The sequence below is a fragment of the Bufo bufo genome, chromosome 2 (assembly GCF_905171765.1).
Source record: "Bufo bufo chromosome 2, aBufBuf1.1, whole genome shotgun sequence".
NCBI classification, from domain to species: Eukaryota; Metazoa; Chordata; class Amphibia; order Anura; family Bufonidae; genus Bufo; species Bufo bufo.
The window spans coordinates 756,365,656-756,390,254 of record NC_053390.1 but is presented as its reverse complement, the minus strand read 5'-3'; the positions used below and the strand labels follow the sequence as shown (position 1 = coordinate 756,390,254).

At 46.1% G+C, this 24,599-nt stretch overlaps 1 protein-coding gene across 1 annotated transcript in view; it reads left to right on the top strand.

Moving 5' to 3' along the window:
* The first annotated feature begins 16,234 nt into the window (after positions 1-16,234).
* RBPJ (recombination signal binding protein for immunoglobulin kappa J region) overlaps positions 16,235-24,599 on the top strand; it is a 79,246-nt gene continuing 70,881 nt past the window's right edge. The window contains exon 1 of the mRNA XM_040420558.1: positions 16,235-16,289. Coding sequence (XP_040276492.1) covers positions 16,270-16,289 — 20 coding nt within the window. The 5' untranslated portion in view covers positions 16,235-16,269. The remainder of the gene's footprint in view (positions 16,290-24,599) is intronic.

The following is a 24,599-nucleotide window of genomic DNA, read 5'->3' as shown; positions in this document are numbered from 1 at the left end:
AGTTGCGGGCTAATTGGCTCTTGACTGCAGCATGGTCGCAACCTGACCGTATCACGGGCGCTCCTAGTGGCCGTACCCTTATAGTGTTTTTGTAAAATAAAAGCTGTATTGTGATTGGTTGCTATGGGCAACAAAGACAGGTTTACTACGTACACTGAACAAAAATATAAATGCAACACTTTCGGTTTTGCATGAGCTGAACTCAAAGATCTGAAACATTTTCTATATACACAAAAGATCCATTACTCACAAATATTGTTCTGTCTAAATCTGTGTTAGTCAGCACTTCTCCTTTGCCGAGATAATCCATCCCACCTCACAGGTGTGGCATATCAAGGTGCTGATTAGACAGCATGAATATTGCACAGGTGTGCCTTAGACTGCCCACAATAAAAGGCCACTCTGAAATGTGCAGTTTGATCACACAACACAATGCCACAAATGTCGCAACGTTTGAGGGAGCGTACAATTGGCATGCTGACTGCAGGAATGTCTACGAGCTGTTGCCCGTGCAATGAATGTTCATTTCTCTACCATAAGCCGTCTCCAAAGGTGTTTCAGAGAATTTGGCAGTACCTACAACCAGCCTCACAACCGGAGACCACGTGTAACCACACCAGCCCAGGACCTCCAATCCAGCATGTTCACCTCCATGATCGTCTGAGACGAGCCACCCGGACAGCTGCAGCAACAATCGGTTTGCATAACCAAAGAATTTCTGCACAAACTGTCAGAGACCGTCTCAGGGAAGCTCATCTGCATGCTCGTCGTCCTCATCAGGGACTGGACCTGACTGCAGTTCGTCGTTACGACTTGAGTGGGTAAATGCTCACATTCGATGGCGTCTGGCACGTTGGAGAGGCGTTCTGTTCATGGATGAGCCCCAGTTCAGACCACACTGAATGTAACGGGTTTCGAATGGTCTGATGTGACACTTGGGTGCCTCTCGCCTACCTTAAATGTGCCTTGAGTTGTGTGGCATTCATCATCCGGCTCCGCAGGGCATTGTTCACAATGAAGCGGTCATCAGTGTGGGATGTGGCCAAAGGACGTCCACTTCTATGCTTTTCTGTGACTTCCAGTCTCTCTGTATCTCTGTTGCAACCTGCTGATGACAGTGTGTGACACAGTGGCCACTTCCGTCTGAGAACATCCTGCTTGAAGTCTTGCAATGGCGAGGTACTGTTGATCAATTGTTAGGTGTAGTCTTGGTCTCATGATATCAAAACGCGAACAGCATGATGAGGAGGACTGTTTAAATACCAATTCTAATTGAACCGGGAAATTTATTGGGCGATTCATGGATCAAACACCTGTTGTGAATTTTGCCGTTAAGCTCCTTGTTAGGCCTCTTTCACACGGGCGTTGCAGAAAAATGTGCGGGTGCGTTACGGGAACACCCGCAATTTTTCAGCGCGAGTGCAAAACATTGTAATGCGTTTTGCACTAGCGTGAGAAAAATCACGCATGTTTGGTACCCGAACTTCTTCACAGAAGTTCGGGCTTGGAATCGGTGTTCTGTAGATTGTATTATTTTCCCTTATAACATGGTTATAAGGGAAAATAATAGCATTCTGAATACAGAATGCATAGTAAAATAGCGCTGGAGGGGTTAAAAAAAAATAAAAAAAAATGTTACTCACCTTAATCCACTTGCTCGCGCAGCCCGGCATCTCCTTCTGTCTCCTTTGCTGAACAGGACCTGTAGTGACGTCACTCCGGTCATCACATGATCCATCACCATGGTAAAAGATCATGTGATGGATCATGTGATGACCGGAGTGACGTCACCACAGGTCCTGTTCAGCAAAGGAGACAGAAGGAGATGCCGGGCTGCGCGAGCAAGTGGATTAAGGTGAGTTACATTTTTTTTATTTTTTTTTAACCCCTCCAGCGCTATTTTACTATGCATTATGTATTCAGAATGCTATTATTTTCCCTTATAACCATGTTATAAGGGAAAATAATAATGATCGGGTCTCCATCCCAATCGTCTCCTAGCAACCGTGCGTGAAAATCGCACCGCATCCGCACTTGCTTGCGATTTTCACGCAACCCCATTCACTTCTATGGGGCCTGCGTTGCGTGAAAAACGCAGAATATAGAGCATGCTGCGATTTTCACGCAACGCAAAATCACCGCTCATGTGAACAGCCCCATAGAAATGAATGGGTCGGTATTCAGTGCGGTTGCAATGCGTTCAACTCACGCATCGCATCCGCGCGGAATACTCGCCCGTGTGAAAGGGGCCTTAGAGAACAGCAAGTTGTGCAAAAAGTACTGAAAAATTTAACAGTTGGACAAGTGCATTCAAAAGTTTAGAGAAGGTCACATTATGTTTACCTGTAAAGGTTAGAGTGCATCCTGAAATTTCACCCACAAGCCAAATATCCCTAACTTTTTGTGAGTAGTGTATATGTGGATCTGTCCTGCAGTGCAGATTTTAAAACTCTCTGCATGTTAGGCTACTTTCACATCTGTGACGCAGAGATCAGACCCACCTGATCTGGCAGAGGTTTGTGCCTAGCCGATTCTCTGCATATTTGCCACAATGGGGCCTGATCTCTAAAGGACCCCATTATACCTAATGCGGCCAGCGAGTATTCCGTTTTTATCCTGCAGTGCCAGATCATGAGAATTCCGGCAGACTGTTTTCTGCCGGAACACACGCCGCAGGTGTGAATGTAGCCTTAGGGTACTTTCAAATTAGCGTCTTTACTGGATCCGGCAGGGTCCAGCAAAAATGCTTCCGTTACTGATAATACAACCATCTGCATCCGTTATGAACAGATCCGGTTGTATTATCTTTAACATTGCCAAGACGGATCCGTCATTAACTCCATTGAAAGTCAAAGGAGGACGGATCCGTTTTCTATTGTGGCAGATTGTGTCAGAGAAAACGGATCCGTCCCCAGTGACTTACATTGGGGGTCATGACTGATCCGTCTTGATCAGTTTTCCAGGATGGAACGCAAAATACAACATGTTACGGTTTGCTCTCCGGTCTGGAAACGCAACTAAACGGAACGCAGTTTGGAGCATTCCGTTCTGTTCAGTTTTGTCTCCTTTGACAATGAATTGGGCCAAAACTGATCAGTTTTTTTCCCGGTATTGAGCCCCTATGACGGAACTCAATACCGGAAAACTTAAACTAGTGTGAAAGTAGCCTTATTTGTTTGTGCGGATTTTCAATGCAATGCAAAGGGTGAGGTCTGGGTCAAATCCACATCAAGTAAAAATCTGGGCTGAATATACGCCTAAACTGCAAATGAAAACAAACTGGATGAATGAAACTGGTAATTCAGCCAGATTCTTGTAAATCTAGTAGCCACCGGCGGTTCTCCTGGGTTCAGACATTCATCAGTCAGTGCACTATGTGCAGGGTAATGACCGTATCTCCTGTCTCATCTTGATTAAGGACAAGTTTTATTGTCCCAGGTCCCTCTCGCGAGAGCTGTACTGTCAGGAGAGGTAGGCAGGAGTTCACGCGAGACCTCAAAAGTTCCCACGCCTGTTGTGTCTGAGGCTGTGAGAATCCTGCTGCCCTGCCCCCACTCTTCCTCCCAGTAAGCTTGCTGCAGGCTAGCAGCTCTCTGATAAGGTTACATGCTGGTTGTCTTCTGTTCCTTTGGATCAGCACAGCATGAAACTAATAGGTTGAACTTGATGGACGTGTGTCTTTCTCCAACCTTACAGGATGTAACTCGAGCTATGGCCGCTCTGACGACCCAGCATGCTATGGTTCTCATGCACTTGTGATCATTAGCGTCTGGAACATTGGCAAGAACTGTGCACACAAAACACTTGTGGTTGGCGTAGATCGTAGAACGCTTGACAAGGAATGAATGGACTACGAGCTGCTCCTGGTTTTGGCATACATTTTGGAAGACAAACAAAAACTGATGGCACACTGACCAGAGATCAATCGCTCACATGTAATATTCATTTCACTGGACACTATGGGGAAGATCTGTCATGGAGGAATTTTGAACATCAGTTTTGAAGGAAAAAAAACGGTGTCCGTACCAATAGAACAGTACTATCCTTGTCTGTAATGTTCTATTTTTTTGTGGTACGGAAATACGGAAAGCACACGGAGTAGCTTCTGTTTTTTTGGGGACCCATTGAAATGACTGATTCCGTATATGGTCCGCAAAATAAACGGAACGGACAGAGAAAGAAAATACGTTTGTGTGCATGAGGCCTTGATAAACTTGGCTTGAAGCAGCCCGACAGGCTGACCGTGCCCACTTCCCTGCCCAGTTTTCAAAAGTAAATGTTGCAACATTTTTGCAAAAGGAAGCCCAAAAAGTCACAAATCTCTATTTTTGCAACTTTTCAAGGTCAGAATTCTGGACCGCAGGCATGATAAAATCCATCTGTCCCCCGGTGGACATTTTTGATTTTTTTTTTTTGCTGCATTTTTTATGCAACAACCACCAGCTCCAGATGTTGCATGTAAGTCTATGGAAAGTATTAAACAGACGCATTTCTGTAGTTGGATTTTTTTCACCCCTGAGGGGCATTTTTTTGAAATAGCAGCATGATATGGGTCTGACATTTTTTACCTCATTGCATGAACTTTTTTCCCATAGACATACCTTGTTTTTTTGTCCTGCTTTATAAAAATGCAAGTGGCAACGTGTGCTGTGTTTTTTATGGCATTTTTTGGACAAATGTCTTTTCCCAGTACGGCTACTTGCACACGATGCGGGTTATGTGCGGTTTTTCTGTGTGGATTTTTGTGTGGAAAAAAAGCAGCACTCGACCGGTGGAAAAAAGGGTGTACACATGTACATACACCCATAAAGACATTCATACATACACCCCTATAGGTACACGTATACACACTAGGGCCCCTTTCACACATCAGTTCTGCATTGCGTGAAAATCGCAGCATGTTCTATATTCTGCGTTTTTCACGCAACGCAGGCCCCATAGTAATGAATGGGGATGCGTGAAAATCGCAAGCATCCGCAAGCAAGTGCAGATGTGGTGCGATTTTTGAGCATGGTTGCTAGGAGATGATAGGGATGAGCAACCCCATTAAAGTCTAATCACTGTGTTATTTTCCCCTATAACATGGTTATAAGGGAAAATAATAGCATTCTTAATACAGAATGCTTAGTAAAATGTGCCTTGAGGGGTTAAAAAATAAAAAACATAACTCACCTCATCCACTTGATCGCACAGCCGGCATCGTCTTCTTTCTTCTTCTTTCAGGACCTGCAAAAGGACCTTTGATGACGTAATCGTGCTCACCACGTGGTGAGCGCGATGACATCAGCAAAGTTCCTTTTGCAGATCCTGAAAGAAGAAGAAAGATGATGATGCCGGCTGTGCGATCAAGTGGATGAGGTGAGTTATGTTTTTTATTTTTTAACCCCTCAAGGCACATTTTACTAAGCATTCTGTATTAAGAATGCTATTATTTTCCATTATAACCATGTAAATGGGGTCCCGGGTCGCTCATCCCTCGTCTCCTTAGCAACCATGCGTAAAAAAAAAACCGCATTGCATCCGCACTTGCTTGTGGATGCGATTTTCACGCAGCCCCATTCATTTCTATGGGGCCAGCGTTGCATGAAAAAAATATGACCTCATGCACACGACCGTTGTTGTGTTCCGTGTCCGTTGTTCCGTGATTTTCTGCGGACCCATTGACTTTCAATGGGTTCGTTGAAAACTCGGAAAATGCACCGTTTGTTATCTGCGTCCGTGATCCATGTTTCCTGTCCGTCAAAAAAATATGACCTGTCCTATTTTTTTCACGGACAACGGATCGCGGACCCATTCAAGTCAATGGGTCCGTGAAAAAACACGGATGCACACAAGATTGTCATCCGCGTCCGTGATCCGTGTCCGTTTTTTTCCTATCATTTTCAAGGCAAACTTGACTTAGATTTTTTTTTCACTTTTCATGTCTGGTGATCCTCCAAAAATCAAGGAAGACACACAGAAACAAAAACGGATCACGGAACAACGGAACCCCGTTTTGCGGACCGTGAAAAAATACTGTCGTGTGCATGAGGCCTATAGAACATGATTTTCAAGCAACGCACCAGTGATGCGTGAAAAACATTGCTCATGTGCACAGCCCCATTGAAATGAACGGGTCAGGATTCAGTGCAGGTGCAATGCGTTCACGTCATGCATTGCACCCGCGCGGAATACTCACCCGTGTGAAAGGGGCTTAAGGGTAAATGCACACGTTCAGGATTTATGTGCAGACAATCCGCACTAAAAACTGCAGGTGTTCGCATCAATTGGTGCGGATTTGCATGCAGATTTGGTGCGGATTTTACTCTCCCTATTGAAGTGAATGGAGAAAACCTGGAAAGGAAAAATTATATGAATTGACATGCTGTGGATTTTAAAACCCGCACCGTAGGTCAAAATCCACCCGGACAAAATCTGCATCGTGTGCATGAGAATTTCTAATTCTCATAGAATAAAATGTACATGACCTACGGTGCGGATTTTCCGCACGCAATCCTGATCGTGTGCATTTACCCTAGAGGTTTTGTCAGTAGCTGATGTGAAAAAAGCTTGGAAGTGACGCTACTAGAGGCCGATATGATTGTGGATTCCATAAATGTCAAAGGGGAAGCAGGAAAATATCAACCAAAAATTCTTCTAAAACGCTTTTAAAAACTCCTCTACAACTGCCATCAAATGACAAATCTGCCACCAAAAGCAACTTGTTTTAAAGGGAAGCTGTCACCGGGATTTTGGGTATAGAGCTGAGGACATGGGTTGCTAGATGGCCGCTAGTACATCCGCAATACCCAGTCCCCATAGCTCTGGGTGCTTTTATTGTCTAAAAAAAACAATTTGATACATATGCAAATTAACCTGAGATGAGTCATGTCCCTGACTCACATACAGGACTCATTTCAGGGTAATTTGCACATGTATCAAATTGTTTTTTTTTACACAATAAAAGCACACAGAGCTATGGGGACTGGGTATTGCGGATGTACTAGCGGCCATCTAGCAGCCCATGTCCTCAGCTCTATACACAAAATCCCGGTGACAGGTTTTCTTTTAAGCTACTGATTTCTCCGCATTAGATTTCTGCTATGTGAACATACCCAAGACATTGGGTACCTGCCATGTACCCCTGGGCCAGTGCTGTATACTGCAGGCTTGAAAACACTGCTATAGAACACTTGCTAAGATTGCAGTTTTATGATCTAAAAGTAAATATACTACATAAATACCAAATCCTAATAGCCTTTATTTATACAGTATTAGCATATGTTATATCAATTGAGATAAGGGAAACATCATGACAAACACTATGTGATGAAACATTTACCCAGTGAAACAACAGGAGCTTACCTGTCAGGCTTCAGACACACAAACGTATCCTGGAATCGTGTGGTATGGCGATATGATGTGTATAGCGTACATGGCGCCACAGCTGAGGTCCCCACACTTTTCTACACTGCGAGGCACATTCAGCGTTGGTAGTTGGGAGTCACGTTCAGTAAAAAATCGTAATGCTCTTGAATATTTTTTTTTTAAAACGCTGCATTTCTCACTGCATCATTTGCCATGCGTCCACGTTAGACAGTAAAATATGAAAACGCCATATAAACACTGAGGTTTTTGAGGCAGCACATAAAGATGGAACAATAAGGCATTGAAATTGCAAACATTTGCAGATATCTTCGTGTACGATTGGAACCATTGGTAAGACATTCTACTACCCAAAATGGGTTAGGATATGTATTGCAAATGTGATGTGTTGTGTCGAAACCAGTGCTTATGGCCATAACTGAGGACTTCATGGCGAGTCACACAGATGGGGGTCATGAGATACATGTGGCTCCTGAGCCACTAGTTAGGGACCACTGCTGTAAGGTATGTACAAAAGGTATCTAAGGCTTTCTTCACATATCTGTCTGGTTCCTCTGTTCCATTATAGGAACTGAAAAAATAGACTGCAAGCAAAAATTAGATGGAGACCATTGACTATAATGGGTTCCTGTCAGGAATTCATCCATCTAAACCATTATGCATTGCTGTGCTGATAGGGGTGCTATGCCAAAAGGTTGAGTCCTGGCTGGTTCGACCTGCCAGTGTGACCTGAAGCCAAACCAATCAGGTTTTTTACTCTATGTCCAATCCCACTGCCAGGGGGGATTTAAGGCTGCTGATTCCTATTTGATTTGCCTGTAAATCTTGTTTGTATCAAGCTCTGCACTGTGCTACTTCCTGGTATATACTGGCTTGTTTGGGGATTTTCCTTGTGGCTGCTGTTCCTGTTTATATCGACTCTCCTAGTAACTGACCTTGGCCTGCCTCTGGATTAACCCTCATGTTCTGCGTTTTGTCTCTCCTGGTTTTGACTTTGCTTGCTGGCTCCCCTTTTGTACCTCCCTGGTCATTCTGGAAGGTCTGCCACTAGTGTGCCTGCACCAGTTTTCTGTTATCTATGCCACGGACATATTTTAAGAGAAAACTTTATTCGGCATCGCGGTGGGCTCTGGTGAAGAACCAATGGTAGCCTTAGGGTACTTTCACACTTGCGGCAAGACGGATCCGACAGGCTGTTCACCCTGTCGGATCCATCCTTCCGCTAGTTCGCCTTGCCGCCGTTCTGTCCCCATTGACTATAATGGGGACGGGGCGGAGCTCCGGCGCAGCACGGCAGTTCGCGGTGAGAGGCCGCCGGACTAAAAAGTCGGACATGCAGGACTTTTAGTCCGGCGGCCTTTTGCCGTTCACTGCCGTGCTGCATGGCAAAATAGCGGAAGGACGGATCCGACAGGGTGAACAGCCTGTCGGATCCGTCCTGCCGCAAGTGTAAAAGTAGCCTTAGTTTCATACTACCTGAGTGATGTTGGAAGGATGGTAGAAGTTTTGGGGTTCTGGTTTTGGTCTGGATGGTGACCTTAGTACTCTCTTAACAGTTCTATCGGGTCATTTTACTGGATAAAATAGCGCTGCATGCTGTGCTTTTTTGTCCACCATTTTTTCACAAATCTATGACAGAGGCTCTGACAGAGAAGCGAACACAACCTAAGGCCTTATGCACATGAATGCCGTCCGTGTGCGTTCCGCAATTTGAGGAAAGGAACGGGCCACCCGTAATAGAAAAGCTACGGAACGGAGCAACGGATGAGGACAGCACATGGAGTGCTGTCCGCATCTTTTGCTCCCCCATGAAAGTGAATGGGTCAGCATCTGAGCCGTAGAAAATGCGGCTCAGATGCGGACCCAAACAACGCTCGTGTGCATGAGGCCTAAGAGAAGTGAAGTCCTAGAACAGTTTTCTATAGAAACATGTGCCCAATCCTCCCTAGCGTCTCCAATTTTCTCACGCTCGGCGACTCTACAATTTTGGCGCAGAATCCTTGAAATATTCCAGTCAAAATACGCTGTGTGAACTAGCCCTAAGGAATGGTTCACACATAGGTTTTTTATGACGTTTTTGTGCACTTTTGTGTTATTTGCGTTTTTGTTTAGTTTTTTTGCAGTAAAAATGGCAGTCTATGGGAAATATGAAAAGCAGGAGACACAAGTGTTTTTTTTCTACTGACATTTTTGTTAAGCTATATTCACAGTGGTGAATTATTTTTTTTTTTTTCATAGCTGCCTTTCTGAAAAAGGATGACTGTGTTCATGGTACATTGAAAAAAAAACAGACCCATAGACTGCCGGGAAAAACGCCTGCAAACATTCACCACAGGCGGCTTCTGTTAAGGAAAAGGTAGGTTGCTGGTGGCTCACCTGACCAGTACAATGTATAGGTGCTCTAGGTTTAGACTGATTCACCCAATCAGAAAGGAAGGTTATGCAATAGAAGAGTATAATGGAAACCGGCACTCTACATCTGGCGGTAACGCTTAAAAGAGCAATGTACACAGGTAGGGTGGTAAAAATGCGTATTTATTTATAATCTATGTCAATAATATAGGGGAGGATCGATTAAAGGGGTAATAGTGATAATAATAATAAAAGTGGAGATAAAAATTGAAAAAGTAAAAAATTGCAAATTGCAGAGGTGGGGGTGCACAATGGCAAATTGCAGAGATGGTGGATGCAAGAATGGAACAATACGGTGGTCGTCTGATGGTGATTTCCACCTTCAATTAGTTCAATAGTTCATTGGCACCCTGGTGGGTGGGTATCCATTATAAGCAGTTTGCAATAGAAAATGTCTATAAAATATATAAAATGTTGCAGAGGAAAAAATGCAATGTTTCCCTGTTTAGGGATTGCTGGCCGGACACTGTTGTTGGTCACAGTAAAAGGATAACAAAAAAGTGGGGATAATATATCAGTCGGGTGCTGCACCTGGTGTGGCGTCCCACACACTGAGAAGGGCTGCACCCTGACTGTGGTTTACCTTCTTTGTGAGGTACGAGTGTCCCGGCTGCTGGAGCGTCCTTGCTGCGCTCTGTGATGGCTGTTCCCGGTCTTTGGCGTTCCACGTGGGTGTGACGTCACTTGTCTGGCGTCCCACTTGTCTTTGCTGAATTCAATTTGTGAATATTCGCAGAGTGGTCTTTTTGATCCAAGAATTCGGGTAAAGTCGATTATGTGGAAGCGCTTCCAAGGTAATGTGTTTAGCGGGTTTGTGGGGGAGTCACCAAACGCATTTCGAAGGTCTTAGCTGCCTTCTTCATCAGTGGTAGCCCGCTGACTGCGGTTGTGTTACCTTTCATACCCTGTTTGTGGATCTATCGAAGACCTGGACTGGATCCGATTTTTGTAATCCGAACTTTTAGGTGCAATGGTTTTATTGAAGATCTGGATATGTCCGATTTTTTTGGAGCCGTTTTTTTTTTTTTAATCGGATTAAATCCGATTTTGGGGTTGTCTCTTATACTCGCCTACTGTATTATTGGATGTATTACCTGAGTTGGATTTCACTGTTTTGATATTGGGGATCTCATGGTGTCGGTTGTTGTCTATCTTCATTTATTCTTTGTATTTTGTTTTGGAGGGTTAATGTCAGTTGGTGTATTGCTGTACCAGTCTCTAGTTGGGGATTTTATTATTTTTATTTTTTGTGAGAATTGTGCAGTTTTTGTCATTGCTGCGGTACCGCTGCTTTTTTTTCTGACGTTGGTGCGTTTTTTGTGATTGCTTGTGTTTTTTTAGACATATTCCATGTCTAGGGAGTGTTATGTGAAGTTACGTTGTTGTGATGCTTTTTTTGGGGTTATTTCTTCTTTGAGGTGAAGTTGATGTGATGTGATCTGGGTAGTGAGTATGTGCTTTAATTTGTGTGTTGGCGGGGGGTGGTTTCTAATGGTGGCATTAGTGAGGGACATTGTGAATAATGTTTGTTGGGTTTGTTGGTGGTATTGGTGTATTTAATGGTGTGCGTTGTGAGATAATGTTAGGTATTTTTAATATTTGATGGAGGATCCCTCAATCTTTTTGGTGGTTTGATGTCTTTTGTGATTTTTTTTGGATCCAATTTTTGGGAACCAATTTTTTGAGATCCAGTTTTTTAGATTATGCGGTTCTTATCATTGTTAGGTGTTTTCAATGTTTGATGGCAGACCCCTCAATTTTTTTTGTCTTGTGTTTTTTTGTTGGGGTCTGGTTTTTGGATCCAATTTTTAGGGTCCAATTTTTTGGATTGTGTGGTTTTTGTCAATATTGTGGTGCCGCTGCTTATTCTGAACATGTTTCATGTCTTCAATGATTTCATGGAGGGCTCGCTGTTTTAGTGGTCTCTAGTGGTAACGGGGTAGCGGCCACATATCGAGTGCTGGTAGGCAGCCGCTCCAGAGCTAGTTATAGAAAGCCGAATAATTCGAAGTCGGAGTTCAGGCCTCCCGGTGTGAGTGTGTTGAACTCAAAGATGAACTTGGATTTGATGCGTGACATTTTGGCTATGTGGTTTTCTCCTCTCCAGTCTGTTTCTACTTTTTCTAGTGCTGCAAATGATAGTCCCGATGGGTCTTGGCTATGGTGTGTTTTGAAGTGTTTGGAGAGTGAGTGAGTTTCAAAACCTTTTTTAATATTGTTTATATGTTCTGATATTCGTTTTTTTTTAAGTTCTTTTTGTCCTACCGATGTATTGTTTTTTGCAGGGACAGGTGATGATGTAGATTAGGTATGTGCTACTGCAGGTGAGGAATTCCTTTATTTCGTATTCTAGTGTTGTGGACTGTACTTTCTCCGTTTTTTTTTTTAAACGAAGTAGTTTTACAGTTGGAGCGTTGGTTGCACCTATAGAATCCTTTGAGTTTTTGCCATCTTCTGTTAAGGGTAAAGGCACACATTCAGGATTTGCGTGCAGAGAATCCGCACTGAAATCCACAGGCGTTCGCAGGGAAATAAAATAAACTCACATGCTGCTGATTTTTAAATCTGCACCGAAAAAATTTGAAATTCTCATAGAATACAATGTGCATGACCTGCGATGCGGATTTCCGCATGTAGTCCTGATCGTCAATCAGGATTGTGTGCAAATTTTCTGTGCGGATTTGCGTGCAGAAAATCTGCACTGCAGGTCATTCACATTGTACAGGGAGTGCAGAATTATTAGGCAAGTTGTATTTTTGAGGATTAATTTTATTATTGAACAACAACCATGTTCTCAATGAACCCAAAAAACTCATTAATATCAAAGCTGAATATTTTTGGAAGTAGTTTTTAGTTTGTTTTTAGTTTTAGCTATTTTAGGGGGATATCTGTATGTGCAGGTGACTATTTCTGTGCATAATTATTAGGCAACTTAACAAAAAACAAATATATACCCATTTCAATTATTTATTTTTACCAGTGAAACCAATATAACATCTCAACATTCACAAATATGCATTTCTGACATTCAAAAACAAAACAAAAACAAATCAGTGACCGATATAGCCACCTTTCTTTGCAAGGACACTCAAAAGCCTGCCATCCATGGATTCTGTCAGTGTTTTGATCTGTTCACCATCAACATTGCGTGCAGCAGCAACCACAGCCTCCCAGACACTGTTCAGATATCTCTGTAAATTGACAACTTTGTATAAAAAAAATTGAAAAAGTTGTCATTTACAGAGATATTTCTCTCACCCAGCATGGGTATATGTAAAAATACACCCCAAAACACATTGCCCTACTTCTCCTGAGTACGGCGATACCACATGTGTGACACTTTTTTGCAGCCAAGATGCGCAAAGGGGCCCAAATTACAATGAATACCTTTTAGGAGGGCATTTTTAGACATTTGGATTTCAGACTTCTTCTCACGCTTTAGGGCCCCTAAAATGCCAGGGCAGTATAAATACCCCACAAGTGACCCCATTTTGGAAAGAAGACACCCCAAGGTATTCCGTGAGGGGCATGGCGAGTTCATGTAAAATTGTATTTTTTGTCACAAGTTAGTGGAATATGAGACTTTGTAAGAAAAAAAAAAACATTTTCCGCTAACTTGTGCCAAAAAAAATAACTTCTATGAACTCGCCATGCCCCTCACGGAACACCTTGGGGTGTCTTCTTTCCAAAATGGGGTCACTTGTGTGGTATTTATACTGCCCTGGCATTTTAGGGGCCCTAAAGCGTGAGAAGTAGTTTGGAATCCAAATGCGTAAAAATGCCCTGTGAAATCCTAAAGGTACTCATTGGAATTTGGGCCCCTTTGCGCACCTAGTCTGCAAAAAAGTGTCACACATGTGACATGTTACAGAGAAATATCTCTGTAATTGACAACTTTGTATAAAAAAAATGTAAAAAAAATATGTCATTTACAGAGATATTTCTCTCACCCAGCATGGGTATATGTAAAAATACACCCCAAAACACATTGCCCTACTTCTCCTGAGTACGGCGATACCAGATGTGTGACACTTTTTTGCAGCATAGGTGCGCAAAGGGGCCCAAATTCTAATGAGTACCTTTAGGATTTCACAGGGCATTTTTACGCATTTGGATTCCAAACTACTTCTCACGCTTTAGGGCCCCTAAAATGCCAGGGCAGTATAAATACCCCACAAGTGACCATTTTGGAAAGAAGACACCCCAAGGTATTCCGTGAGGGGCATGGCGAGTTCATAGAAGTTTTTTTTTTTGGCACAAGTTAGCGGAAAATGATATTTTTTTTTTCTTTCAAAGTCTCATATTTCACTAACTTGTGACAAAAAATAAAATTTTACATGAACTCGCCATGCCCCTCACGGAATACCTTGGGGTGTCTTCTTTCCAAAATGGGGTCACTTGTGGGGTATTTATACTGCCCTGGCATTTTAGGGGCCCTAAAGCGTGAGAAGAAGTCTGGAATCCAAATGTCTAAAAATGCCCACCTAAAAGGTACTCTTTGGAATGTGGGCCCCTTTGCGCATCTTGGCTGCAAAAAAGTGTCACACATGTGGTATCGCCGTACTCAGGAGAAGTAGGGCAATGTGTTTTGGGGTGTATTTTTACATATACCCATGCTGGGTGAGAGAAATATCTCTGTAAATGACAACTTTTTCCATTTTTTTATACAAAGTTGTCAATTTACAGAGATATTTCTCTCACCCAGCATGGGTATATGTAAAAATACACCCCAAAACACATTGCCCAACTTCTCCTGAGTACGGCGATACCACGTGTGACACTTTTTTGCAGCCTAGGTGCGCAAAGGGGCCGAAAGTCCAACGAGTACCTTTAGGCTGGGTTCACACTTGAGCGTTTTACAGCGCGTTCAAACGCGCTGTAAAACGCTCAACACATGAAAACCAATGCTTTCCTATGGCCCTGGTTCTCACTTGAGCGTCTTACAGCGCGTTTGAACTCGCTGAAAAACGCCCTACGCTCAAACAAGTTCTTGAGCTTCTTTGGGGCGTTTTGACGCGCGGTTGTGGCCATAGGACACTGCAGTCAATCACACAAACGCGCGTCAAACGCGCGTTTACTACTGCAAAAAACGCGCATAAAAACGCGCGACAAAAACGCGCATATCAAATACGCTTAGGTCTGAACCCAGCCTAAGGCTTTACAGGGTTGCTCACAATTTAGCCCCGCCCAAAATGCCAGAACAGTAAACACACCCCACAAATGACCCCATTTTGGAAAGTAGACACCCCAAGGTATTCACTGAGGGGCATAGTGAGTCCGTGGGAGATTTTTATTTATTTTTTTGCCAGAAGCAGAAATGGAAACTTTATTATTTATTTTTTTTCCTCAGAAAGTGTCATTTTCCGCTAACTTGTGAAAAAAAATTAAAATCATACATGAACTCACCATGCCCTTCCGCGAATACTTTGGGGGGTCTTCTTTCTAAAATGGGGTCATTTGGGGGGTATTTATACTATCCTGACATTCTAGCACCTCAAGAAACATGACAGGTGCTCAGAAAGTCAGAGCTGCTTCAAAATGCGGAAATTTACATTTTTGTACCATAGTTTGTAAACGCTATAACTTTTGCGCAAACCAATAAATATACACTTATTGGATTTTTTTTTATCAAAGTCATGTAGCACAATAAATTCTGACACAAACTTGTATAGAAATGTAATTATATTTGAACAATTTAACCAGAGAAAGTTAAAAATACACTTTTTTGGAGAAAATTGCGGTCTATTTTGATTAATATCAGAAAAACAAAAAATGTCAGCAGCAATGAAATACCACCAAAAGAAAGCTGTATTTGTGAGAAGAAAAGGAGGTAAAATTCATTTGGGTGGTAAGTTGCATGACCGAGCAATAAACCGTTAAAGTTGTGAAGTGCCGATTTGTAAAAAAGGGCCTGGTCACTAGGGGGGAATAAACCTGTGGTCCTTAAGTGGTTAAAATCCGCAGCATGTCAATTTATTATATTCTTCCTGTCCGTATTTTCTCCATCCACTTCAATGGGGACAGTAAAATCCGCACCAATTGATGTGGATTGGCCGCAGATTTCAGTGCGGATTGTGCGCACATAAATCCTGAACGTGTGCATGTACCCATAGCCTTAATGTGTATGTAGGGGCCTCTAAATTTTCCCCAAAAAGTGTAATGCTTTTCTCCATAGGGTTATTCTGTACAACCGTAAAAAAAAATGACACAAAATAAGACTCGCCACAAAAAATGCAAGCACATGCGGTTTTTTTCCACGCATTTCCCCCGCCAGCCCGCTCCGCCACGCTCAGGTACACACCGCACACCTCCTCATCCTCACACAGCAGCAGGCGGCGTGGGAACGCAGCGCTAAAAGAGGCGGGGCCGCACTCCGCACACAACGTCTGGTGGGCGTGACCAAGCCACATAGGGGCGGGGCGTCAGGGGCGTTCTACCAAACAACAGCTAGGTTCTCGCGAGGTTTGGAGTTTTGGCGAGAGTTTGTGGAAGATGGCGCCTGTTGTGACAGGGTAAGTCTGGGGAGTCGGGCGGCAGGTAGGGGGAGCTGGGTGGCTGGAGGGAGAGCTCGGCTGGGGAGAAGCCTGTGCGGGGTAGGCTCGGCGGGTAGGATGAGCCTCGGGCTTCACGGCGGCGGTAGGAGTTAGCGGCTGCTGTTGCTCGGTACTTGGGCTTTATGGTCGCAGCTGGGCGCTCCGTCTCCTGTGGGGGAACAGGTCTTTGTCTGGCCGGCAGTGTGTGCGGAGAGCCCGGGCTGCGGGGGTGCCCGGTACTGGCCGCTCCGTCCGTGTGGCCGCCATGTGATCCGTCCTCCTCCTGCTGAGCACAGCCGGGTCACCTCACAGGGAAATATCACACTTCCCACACTGTGTCCCCCCCATGTCACACTTACTGAGGTCCGAAACTGCATAAAGCCTTGGAGGCTTGACCGAGGAATGTACCATTAAAGGGGGGATCTGACCCTCATAGGGAGTAGAAGTCAGGAACCTGGGGTCCATGACCATCCCTGGTCTCCGGAGGTCCCCAGTCCTCCATTGGTCTCCTACAAGCACCGCTCTGATCTTGGGCACCCCTGACCTACAGAGGACCCCTATAATGAGCTGTCCGCAGGGGTCTGTGCATGTCGGAGGGCCCCTTTAACACGATGCAGGGTTTGCAGTGATGTGTGAGCCCCAGACCCCATTGGTGACAACCCCATAAGTAGAGCAGGGGATGCTGTCAGCCGCTTATCTCCTGTGAACCTGAGGGATCCGTCCCACGTCTTCAGGTTGTCGCCGACACCTGCCGCTCAGTGCACACCGATGACGTCCAGAGACCACCCATCACACCGTTGGCCTGGCCTCCAATGTCCTTTCCTATAAAGAGGACCACCGCGTGTATTGTGTGAAGCTTACGTCTAGTCTGAGTCCTGACCCCATTAACACTATCTGTTCTGGTCCCGCTCTTACCTGTTGAGGATCAGGTTATAACGTGGCTTCTTTGTAGTGGGCTGCAGTATAAATGAGGTTAAAGGGGTTCTCCGGGATGTTTTATTTTAATGGGATAGGTCATTAATATCTCATTGGCAGGCTGACTTCTGTCCACCGCTGGTCTCCGTATCTGTCCGCTCTGTACTGGGAGGTGCTGGTTACCATTCATTTCCCTGCAGTAACCAGCGCTGTGTAGTTCTGGTCCATGTTTCCAGCGCAGGAGCTACCGGAGGACAGCCGATCGCTGGCGGCAGGAGTGGAACCCCTGCCGATCTGATATTGATGACCTAGCCTATCGGTATAAAAATCCCAGAGGACCCCTTTAAAGTGGCCATAGAGACGCCGACCATTTGGCACTGATTCGTGGTCAGCTGGGAAATGAATCGGACGTCATCTTAATTTACGTGGTTGAATGCAGTCTGCTGCCCCCTGTTGTCAGCCCTTCCTTTTTTGTTTTGTATGTGGGGGAGGGGTGCGGAGGGAACGTCGTGCTCGTCGGTACGCTTCATTTTAGGAAGTCTACAAATGTTTGGCTCGGGGATCACTTTTATATTGTTTTATAGGATACACTCGCCCTTAAAGGGGTTGTGCAAGAATGGAGGGGTTTTGGCAACCCCCCTCCCTCCAAGGAAGCTTGTCTACCGGCTCCCTCGCTGTAAACATCCGGTTTGATATCGCCGCAGCCAATCACTGGCTGAAGCGGAGACCAGATCCCCTTACGAAATGCCAAATCGGCACGTGATGCAAGGGGTCCGGTTTCTGCTGCAGATAGTGAGGCAGCGGAGTGTCAGGAGGGGGAGCAGGTAAGGCTTGTTTGACATTTCCATGAAACAAATCCGGCAGGTTGTTCCTACCGGGAACAGCCTGTCAGATTCGACCTAGCCGTGTGCTGCCGGCGTTGTCTGGCCCTATTCAGTATAATTGGGGCCAGTGGAGATCCAGCCGCAGAGATGCCCAGGAGCGGGCGGACAAATACCGCTGCACACTGCATTTTTCATCCGGCCGCTCTTTGGCATATTTGCCGGACTGCGGCTGGATTTCCGCTGGCCCCCATGATAGTGAATAGGGCCGGCAGTGCACGGCTGTGCTGACGAGGACGGATCTGTTTCATGCAAGGGTGAAGCCAGCCTGAGTAATCTTCCCTTTACAGGTCTAGCCAAGTGGGGGGTTTCCAAAACCCTTCCTATTGCACAACCCCTATAAGGGTGAGTTCACATGCAGCAGATTTGTCTGCAACTGAAAATCTCTTCCACACATGTGAATGGGGCATTTCTGCTGCCAAAAGTTGAGCATGTGTTTTACTGTACATATCGCCCCTATACATCGCTGACGTCCCTGACTCCTCAGACGTGATGGCGGCTTTCTCCAGCCCTCCGGAGTGTGATGGTGGGTGGTCTTCTGTAGATCCCCCTACTTCTTGAGGAGCAGGCGCTTCACGTTTCCGAGCCCTCTGGCTCATGCACATGAACGTTGCAGCCCCATTTCAATAGGGCTGCAAAAGTCGCGGTCAGCACCTCTTTTTGCAGACGAGGATAGGACGTGGCATGCACTTGGCCGGGATCCGTGTTTTGAGGATCCGCAATTTGTGGATCGCAAAACAGATGCGGTCGTTTACATGAGCCCTTACCATAACAACTGTATCTGTTTTGTGGTTCACAAATTGCAGATCCGAAAAATATGGATACTGATCACGTGCGTCCCCCATTCCCCCCCCCCAACGTGCTAAAAATGCCTATTCTTGTCTGCCAAATGGAGAATAGGACATTTTCTCTTTTTTACGGGATGGCAGAACAGACATACGGATGTGGACATCACACGGCACTGACGCATCTTTTGCACCCCTTTTGCAGTAAATAGGTCCTCATCTGATCCGCAAAAAATGTTGGTCAGAAATTTGGGCCTAATTTCCAGGGCCCCTTGGGAGCGGTGTGCTCTATGCAGGTTATACGCTGTGGACAGTCTGGGAATCCGGGTGGGTTCCTCAGCGGACTGGAGAGTCCCCAAAAAGATCAGGAAATTGCTTCTCCAGCGTCCCCTATTCTCAGCTGCCACCTTTTCAGGAATGAGGCGCATCCCTCGACGGCACCGGTGTAAATCAATAAATCTCCCCCGACGCGATTGACGAATGCGTTCAGCTGAGATGGGAGATGGGCTCCCGTTAGATCGGAAGGAAGAATAAATCCTAGTGGAGTCAAAAGCTCAGAGCTGACGGGACCCATAGGAAACTGCTGTTGTGAACAGGGCCTTAAGTTTTATCGGTCTGATTGACCAGAGCCACTGAAGAGGGCCGAAGACCTTACATTCGGCATCTTCTAAATGTCAGGTACCTTCAAGGGGCCAGAGAGTGACTTTCTACTTCTTCCTGTAAAGTTTTACTTCAGTAATTGCTTTCCAGCACCATACAGACAATGAGCCCGCCGCAGGAGGACGCCGCCTGATGGATGTCAGAGGGTCTGGGGGGCTTTTCCTGATAAGTCACCAGTCAGTAAGACGGCTGTGGTCACTCTGTGTTGAGGGGCTGTATGGAGTGCGGCCTGGTTTTATACAGCGTGCCGATTGGATGTTTGTCTCGTGGAAGGTTACCACACGGAGCCCGAGTTATGTGGCTTCATGTTTAATACGGGCACATTAAGGCCTCCCGCACGCAAGCTTATCCATCTGCAAATCGTGGATCCGCAAAATACGGATACGGATCGTGTGCTGTACTTATTTTTTATTTTTTGCGGACACATTGACGTCCCATTTTGCAGACATATTCTATCTTTTTGCAGAACGGAAATAGGGATGCAGAAAGCGGAGCTGATCCATGTGCTCTCGACATCCGTGTATCCTTTCTGCAAAAAAATACAGCGTGTCCTAGACTTGGCTGCAAAATGCGGACCACGGATCCATTGAAGTCAGCCAAACAAAAGTGGATGCAACACGTACGGTATCCATACTTTGCGGACTGCAAAATACAAACGGTCGTGTATGAGGTCTAACCTGTAACAGATGAGGCTACTTTCACACTAGTGTTTTGGGCCGATCAGTCATGGATCTGCAAAAACGCTTCCGTTACAATAATACAACCGTCTGCATCCGTCATGGACAGATCCATTTGTATTATCTGTAACATGGCCAAGACAGATCCGTCATGAACTCCATTGAAAGTCAATGGGAGACGGATTCGTTTTCTATTGTGTCAGAGATAACGGATCCGTCCCCATTGACTTGCATTGTGTGTCGGAACGGATCCGTTTGACTCAGTTTCGTCAGACGGACACCAAAACGCTGCAGGCAGCAGAGCGGAGTGGACACTGATTGGAGGCATTCTGAACGCATCCTTTTCCATTCAGAATGCGTTGGGGCAAAACTGATCCGTTTTGGACCGCTTGTGAGAACCCTGAACGGACCTAACAAACGGAAAGCCAAAACGCCAGTGTGAAAGTAGACTAAGTTATGTTACTAGCAAGTAGCCTAACAAACTAGGTATCTGATCACAAGGACCCCCAAGGCACAGGTTCTGGAGGAGAGACCCCCTACTCACAATCACCATGTGAGGGAGCGCACGGACGAAGGAGTCTGGACTTTACCTTTCAGTCCCTCACCAAGATGTAAGATCATTTTTTGGGTTCATTGGATGGAAAATGCTAAATCCATCCTCTGCTCTCAGACTTCTCACATCTGAGGATTTGCTGCAGAGGGTCCAGTCTAGACAAGTCTCTCCTGTTCTGACAGTTTGCAATTGAACTGGGGGGGGGGGGGGGGGGGGGGGGATCAGTGGCTCCACATCTCCGCCGTCAGCACCATTATGGACTTTGGAGGTTGTTTCAGATAAATGTTGGTGCTCATGAATGGTATTGTGCATGGGAAATCATGCTCCTTCTAAGTTATCCTTCTATTTAAGTGGTTGTCCTGGACTTGACTATTGATGGTCTATCCTCAGGATAGGTCATCAGTGTTGGTGGGCTTACGTCCCCCCTCTGATCAGCTATTTGAAGTATATGAAGCACAGTGCCGTACATTGTATAGTGGCTGTACTTGGTATTGCAGCTCGCCCCCATTCCCTTGAACAGGACGGAGCTGCACACAGCCCATGTGATGATTGTGACATCCCAGGCCTCGGAAGAGGCTGCTGCCCCCTCCAGCAGATGATCAGTGGAGGAGCTTGGAGTCGGACCCCAGTGATCAGATATTCCCCCCTCACATCTCGGCCTATGCCCTGAGCAGAATCCTGCATTTTATACATGTAGTGGCCCGAGGTGTCCGCGGGTCAGTACCATCCATCCTCCCCTTACTGAATTCCTGAAGGAGACTCCAGTTTTTGCATAGGATTGTTCCCTGGCTTCATGCATCCGTTCCTCCCAGTTTTCAGGATAATAAATCTATTGGGCCGTGGGAGGCTGCTCCCGCTAGACACTGTCCATTTTGGTGGTGTAAAATTTAAAAAAATATTTGCACCAAATGCTGTTTGCCCAAAAACGTGCAGAAAATTGTCAGAAATCCCCTCCTTAAGATTATGGTCACATGTGGCGTAAATGCTGTGGATTTTTGTGCCACAAATCGGCAGCATTTTGGAGTGCCAAAGTGGGTGATGTTTTATGAAAAAATGTGCAGCGTAGATTGACTTCTATGAATCTGGAGCATGTCATCATGCCCACCGGAAATCTCCTTGTGTGACCGTACTCTACAGCAGGGGTAGGCAACCTCCAGCACTCCAGCTGTTGTGAAACTACAACTCCCAGCATGCATCTTCTAAGAACTGACATAGAAAGAAATGGTGCATGCTGGAGTGCCGAAGAGAGTGGGTTACAACAGCGTTTTCTGTCGCCTGTCAGTCTGTGACCAGAGCAATGCTGACCGATGGCAGTTATGTACTGAGACCTCTATGAGAGGTAGCTGCGATCCAGCGGCAGTTAACCCCTCAGGTGTGGCACCTGAGGGGTTAACTGCCGCTGATCGCAGCTACCTCTCATAGATGTCGGTTGCCGGCTATGTGATTCTGCTGCCAGTACCCGCCTCCTGTATCTGAATGAATGGGCGAGTTATCTTCATTGGTGGCGCAGTGGCCACAGCCCCCCCCCTCCTCTGCCCCTCTCTCCTCTCATTGGTGGTAGTGGCCACAGCCCCTCCCCGCCTCTGCCCCTCTCTCCTCTCATTGGTGGTAGTGGCCACAGCCCCTCCCCGCCTCTGCCCCTCTCTCCTCTCATTGGTGGTAGTGGCCACAGCCCCTCCCCTCCTCTGCCCCTCTCTCCTCTCATTGGTGGTAGTGGCACAGGGGGAGGGAGACACTGCTTCCTTCTCCCCTGTGCTGCTGAGGGAACATGGCCGCGCTGAGAGCAGCGCGCACAAGTCCTGATACTAGGCTGCGCAGTAGTGCAACCTAGTATCAGTAAATGGCAAATCCCGGTATCAAACCGATACCGGGACAAAAGTATTTATAACAACCGAGACAACCCCAGGCGGAACTCATTGCAGGTCTTGAAATGTGTGGGAATGGATACGGTAGAGAACTGAGATGAGAGAACATTTATTTGCTGGAAGGGCTCATACACACAACTGTTGTTTTGCGGATCCACAGAACATGGCTACTCATCATGTGCGTCCTATCCTTGTCCGTAATGCAGACAATAATGGGACATGTTCTATTTTTTGCAGAATGGACATACGGACATGAAAACGCACAGTGTCATTTCCATGTTTTTTTTTGCAGGCATATTGAAGTGAATGGTTCCGCATACGGCCTGCAAAAAAACCGGAATGGACACAGCCAAAAAATGTTTGTGTGTACGAGTCCTAACTGGAATACCTTTTTGAGAACCTTGTCAGGGAGACAGCCTGCCCCCTGCTGGTAACCTCGCTTGGCCCCCCCTCCCTGCTGGTAACTTCTCAGCAGTAAAAGTACCAGGAAATCTGCTGTCCATTGCTGGTGACCACCACAGTCCTAAGGCTACTTTCACATCGGCGTTAGGTGCGGATCTGTCTGGTGTCTGCACAGACGGATCCGCACCTATAAATGCAAACGCTGGTATCCGTTCAGTACGGATCCGTCTGCATTATTCTGTCCCGAAAAAAATCTAAATCTAAGTGCAAGTCAAACGGATCCGTCCTGACTTACATTGAAAGTCAATGGTGGACGGATCAGTTTGCAATTGCACCATATCGTGTCAATGTAAACGGATCCGTCCCCATTGACTTGCATTGTAAGTCAGGAGGGATCCGTTTGGCTCCGCACCGCCAGGCGGACACCAAAACGCTGCTTGCTGCATTCTGAATGGATAAGGATCCGCTCAGAATGCATCAGTTTGGCCCCGTTCCGCCTCCAGAGCGGAATGGAGGCGGAACGGGGCCAAACTGATGCATTCTGAGCGGATCCTTATCCATTCAGAATGCATTGGGGCTGAACTGATCTGTTTGGGGCCGCTTGTGACAGCCCTGAACGGATGTCACAGGCGGGCCCAGAAACGGCAGTGTGAAAGTAGCCTTAACTGTACGCCGACCAGAAGTTGTGAAGGACTCCTTATGAATAACCACAATGGCCTGGTCTCGGTTTTCCACAGGTGGTACGGTCTTCTGATGAGTTGGCCTTATGTTTTGTCCTTTGACCTCATCTCGCCCGACCCAACCCCCATACACATGCACGCTGTGTTCTGCCAGGGCGAATGTGTGTTGAATAAACAAAATGGGTCGGGCATGTTGAAATCCAACAGCCTCATCCTTCTCTCCACGACATTAGCAGTCAAGGGGAAGTCGAGAGGCCCCCAATGAGCTGGTCAGCTGTTTCCACTGAAATTCTTGGCTTTGGCTTATGTCACTGTAATGATAACGTTCCCTTTTTTTAGGCTGGGGCAACATGGTGACTCTGGGTGTGACACGTTGCGTCGTGAAAGAGCGCGGCAGGGCTGCAGCATCGCAGCTAGTGAAGGTGAACAGGGTTAACTTGTGGCCTGACGGAAGGCGGCCCTGTTCACTAGATGCGATGCCGCAGGGCTTCCCTGTGGCCATACGACATGTTATATGGAGCAGTTCACTCCTCATACCAGACGTATCACTCCTAAAACCTATACATCTGCACCTTTATTGTTTTGGGCACATGGACAGTAGTCGTAGTCACCGGTGCTTGTACTATTTCCAGTGTAACTGGTTTCTCCTCCTGAACACAATGCTCCTTCAGTCCTGTGATGGTGCGGCTGCGCTGTACAGGTGCTGCGGCCTTCTTCAGGCAGATGAAGAAAGGAAGACGCCCAGTGCCCCAGTATATGAGATGGGTAATCGATACCACATCAGTGGGGGGCTGACTCCTGGTACCCCTGCCAGTCGGCTGTTTCATCCAAGCGCCACTTCCACCTCAGAATTGCTTGCCCATTGTCGCCT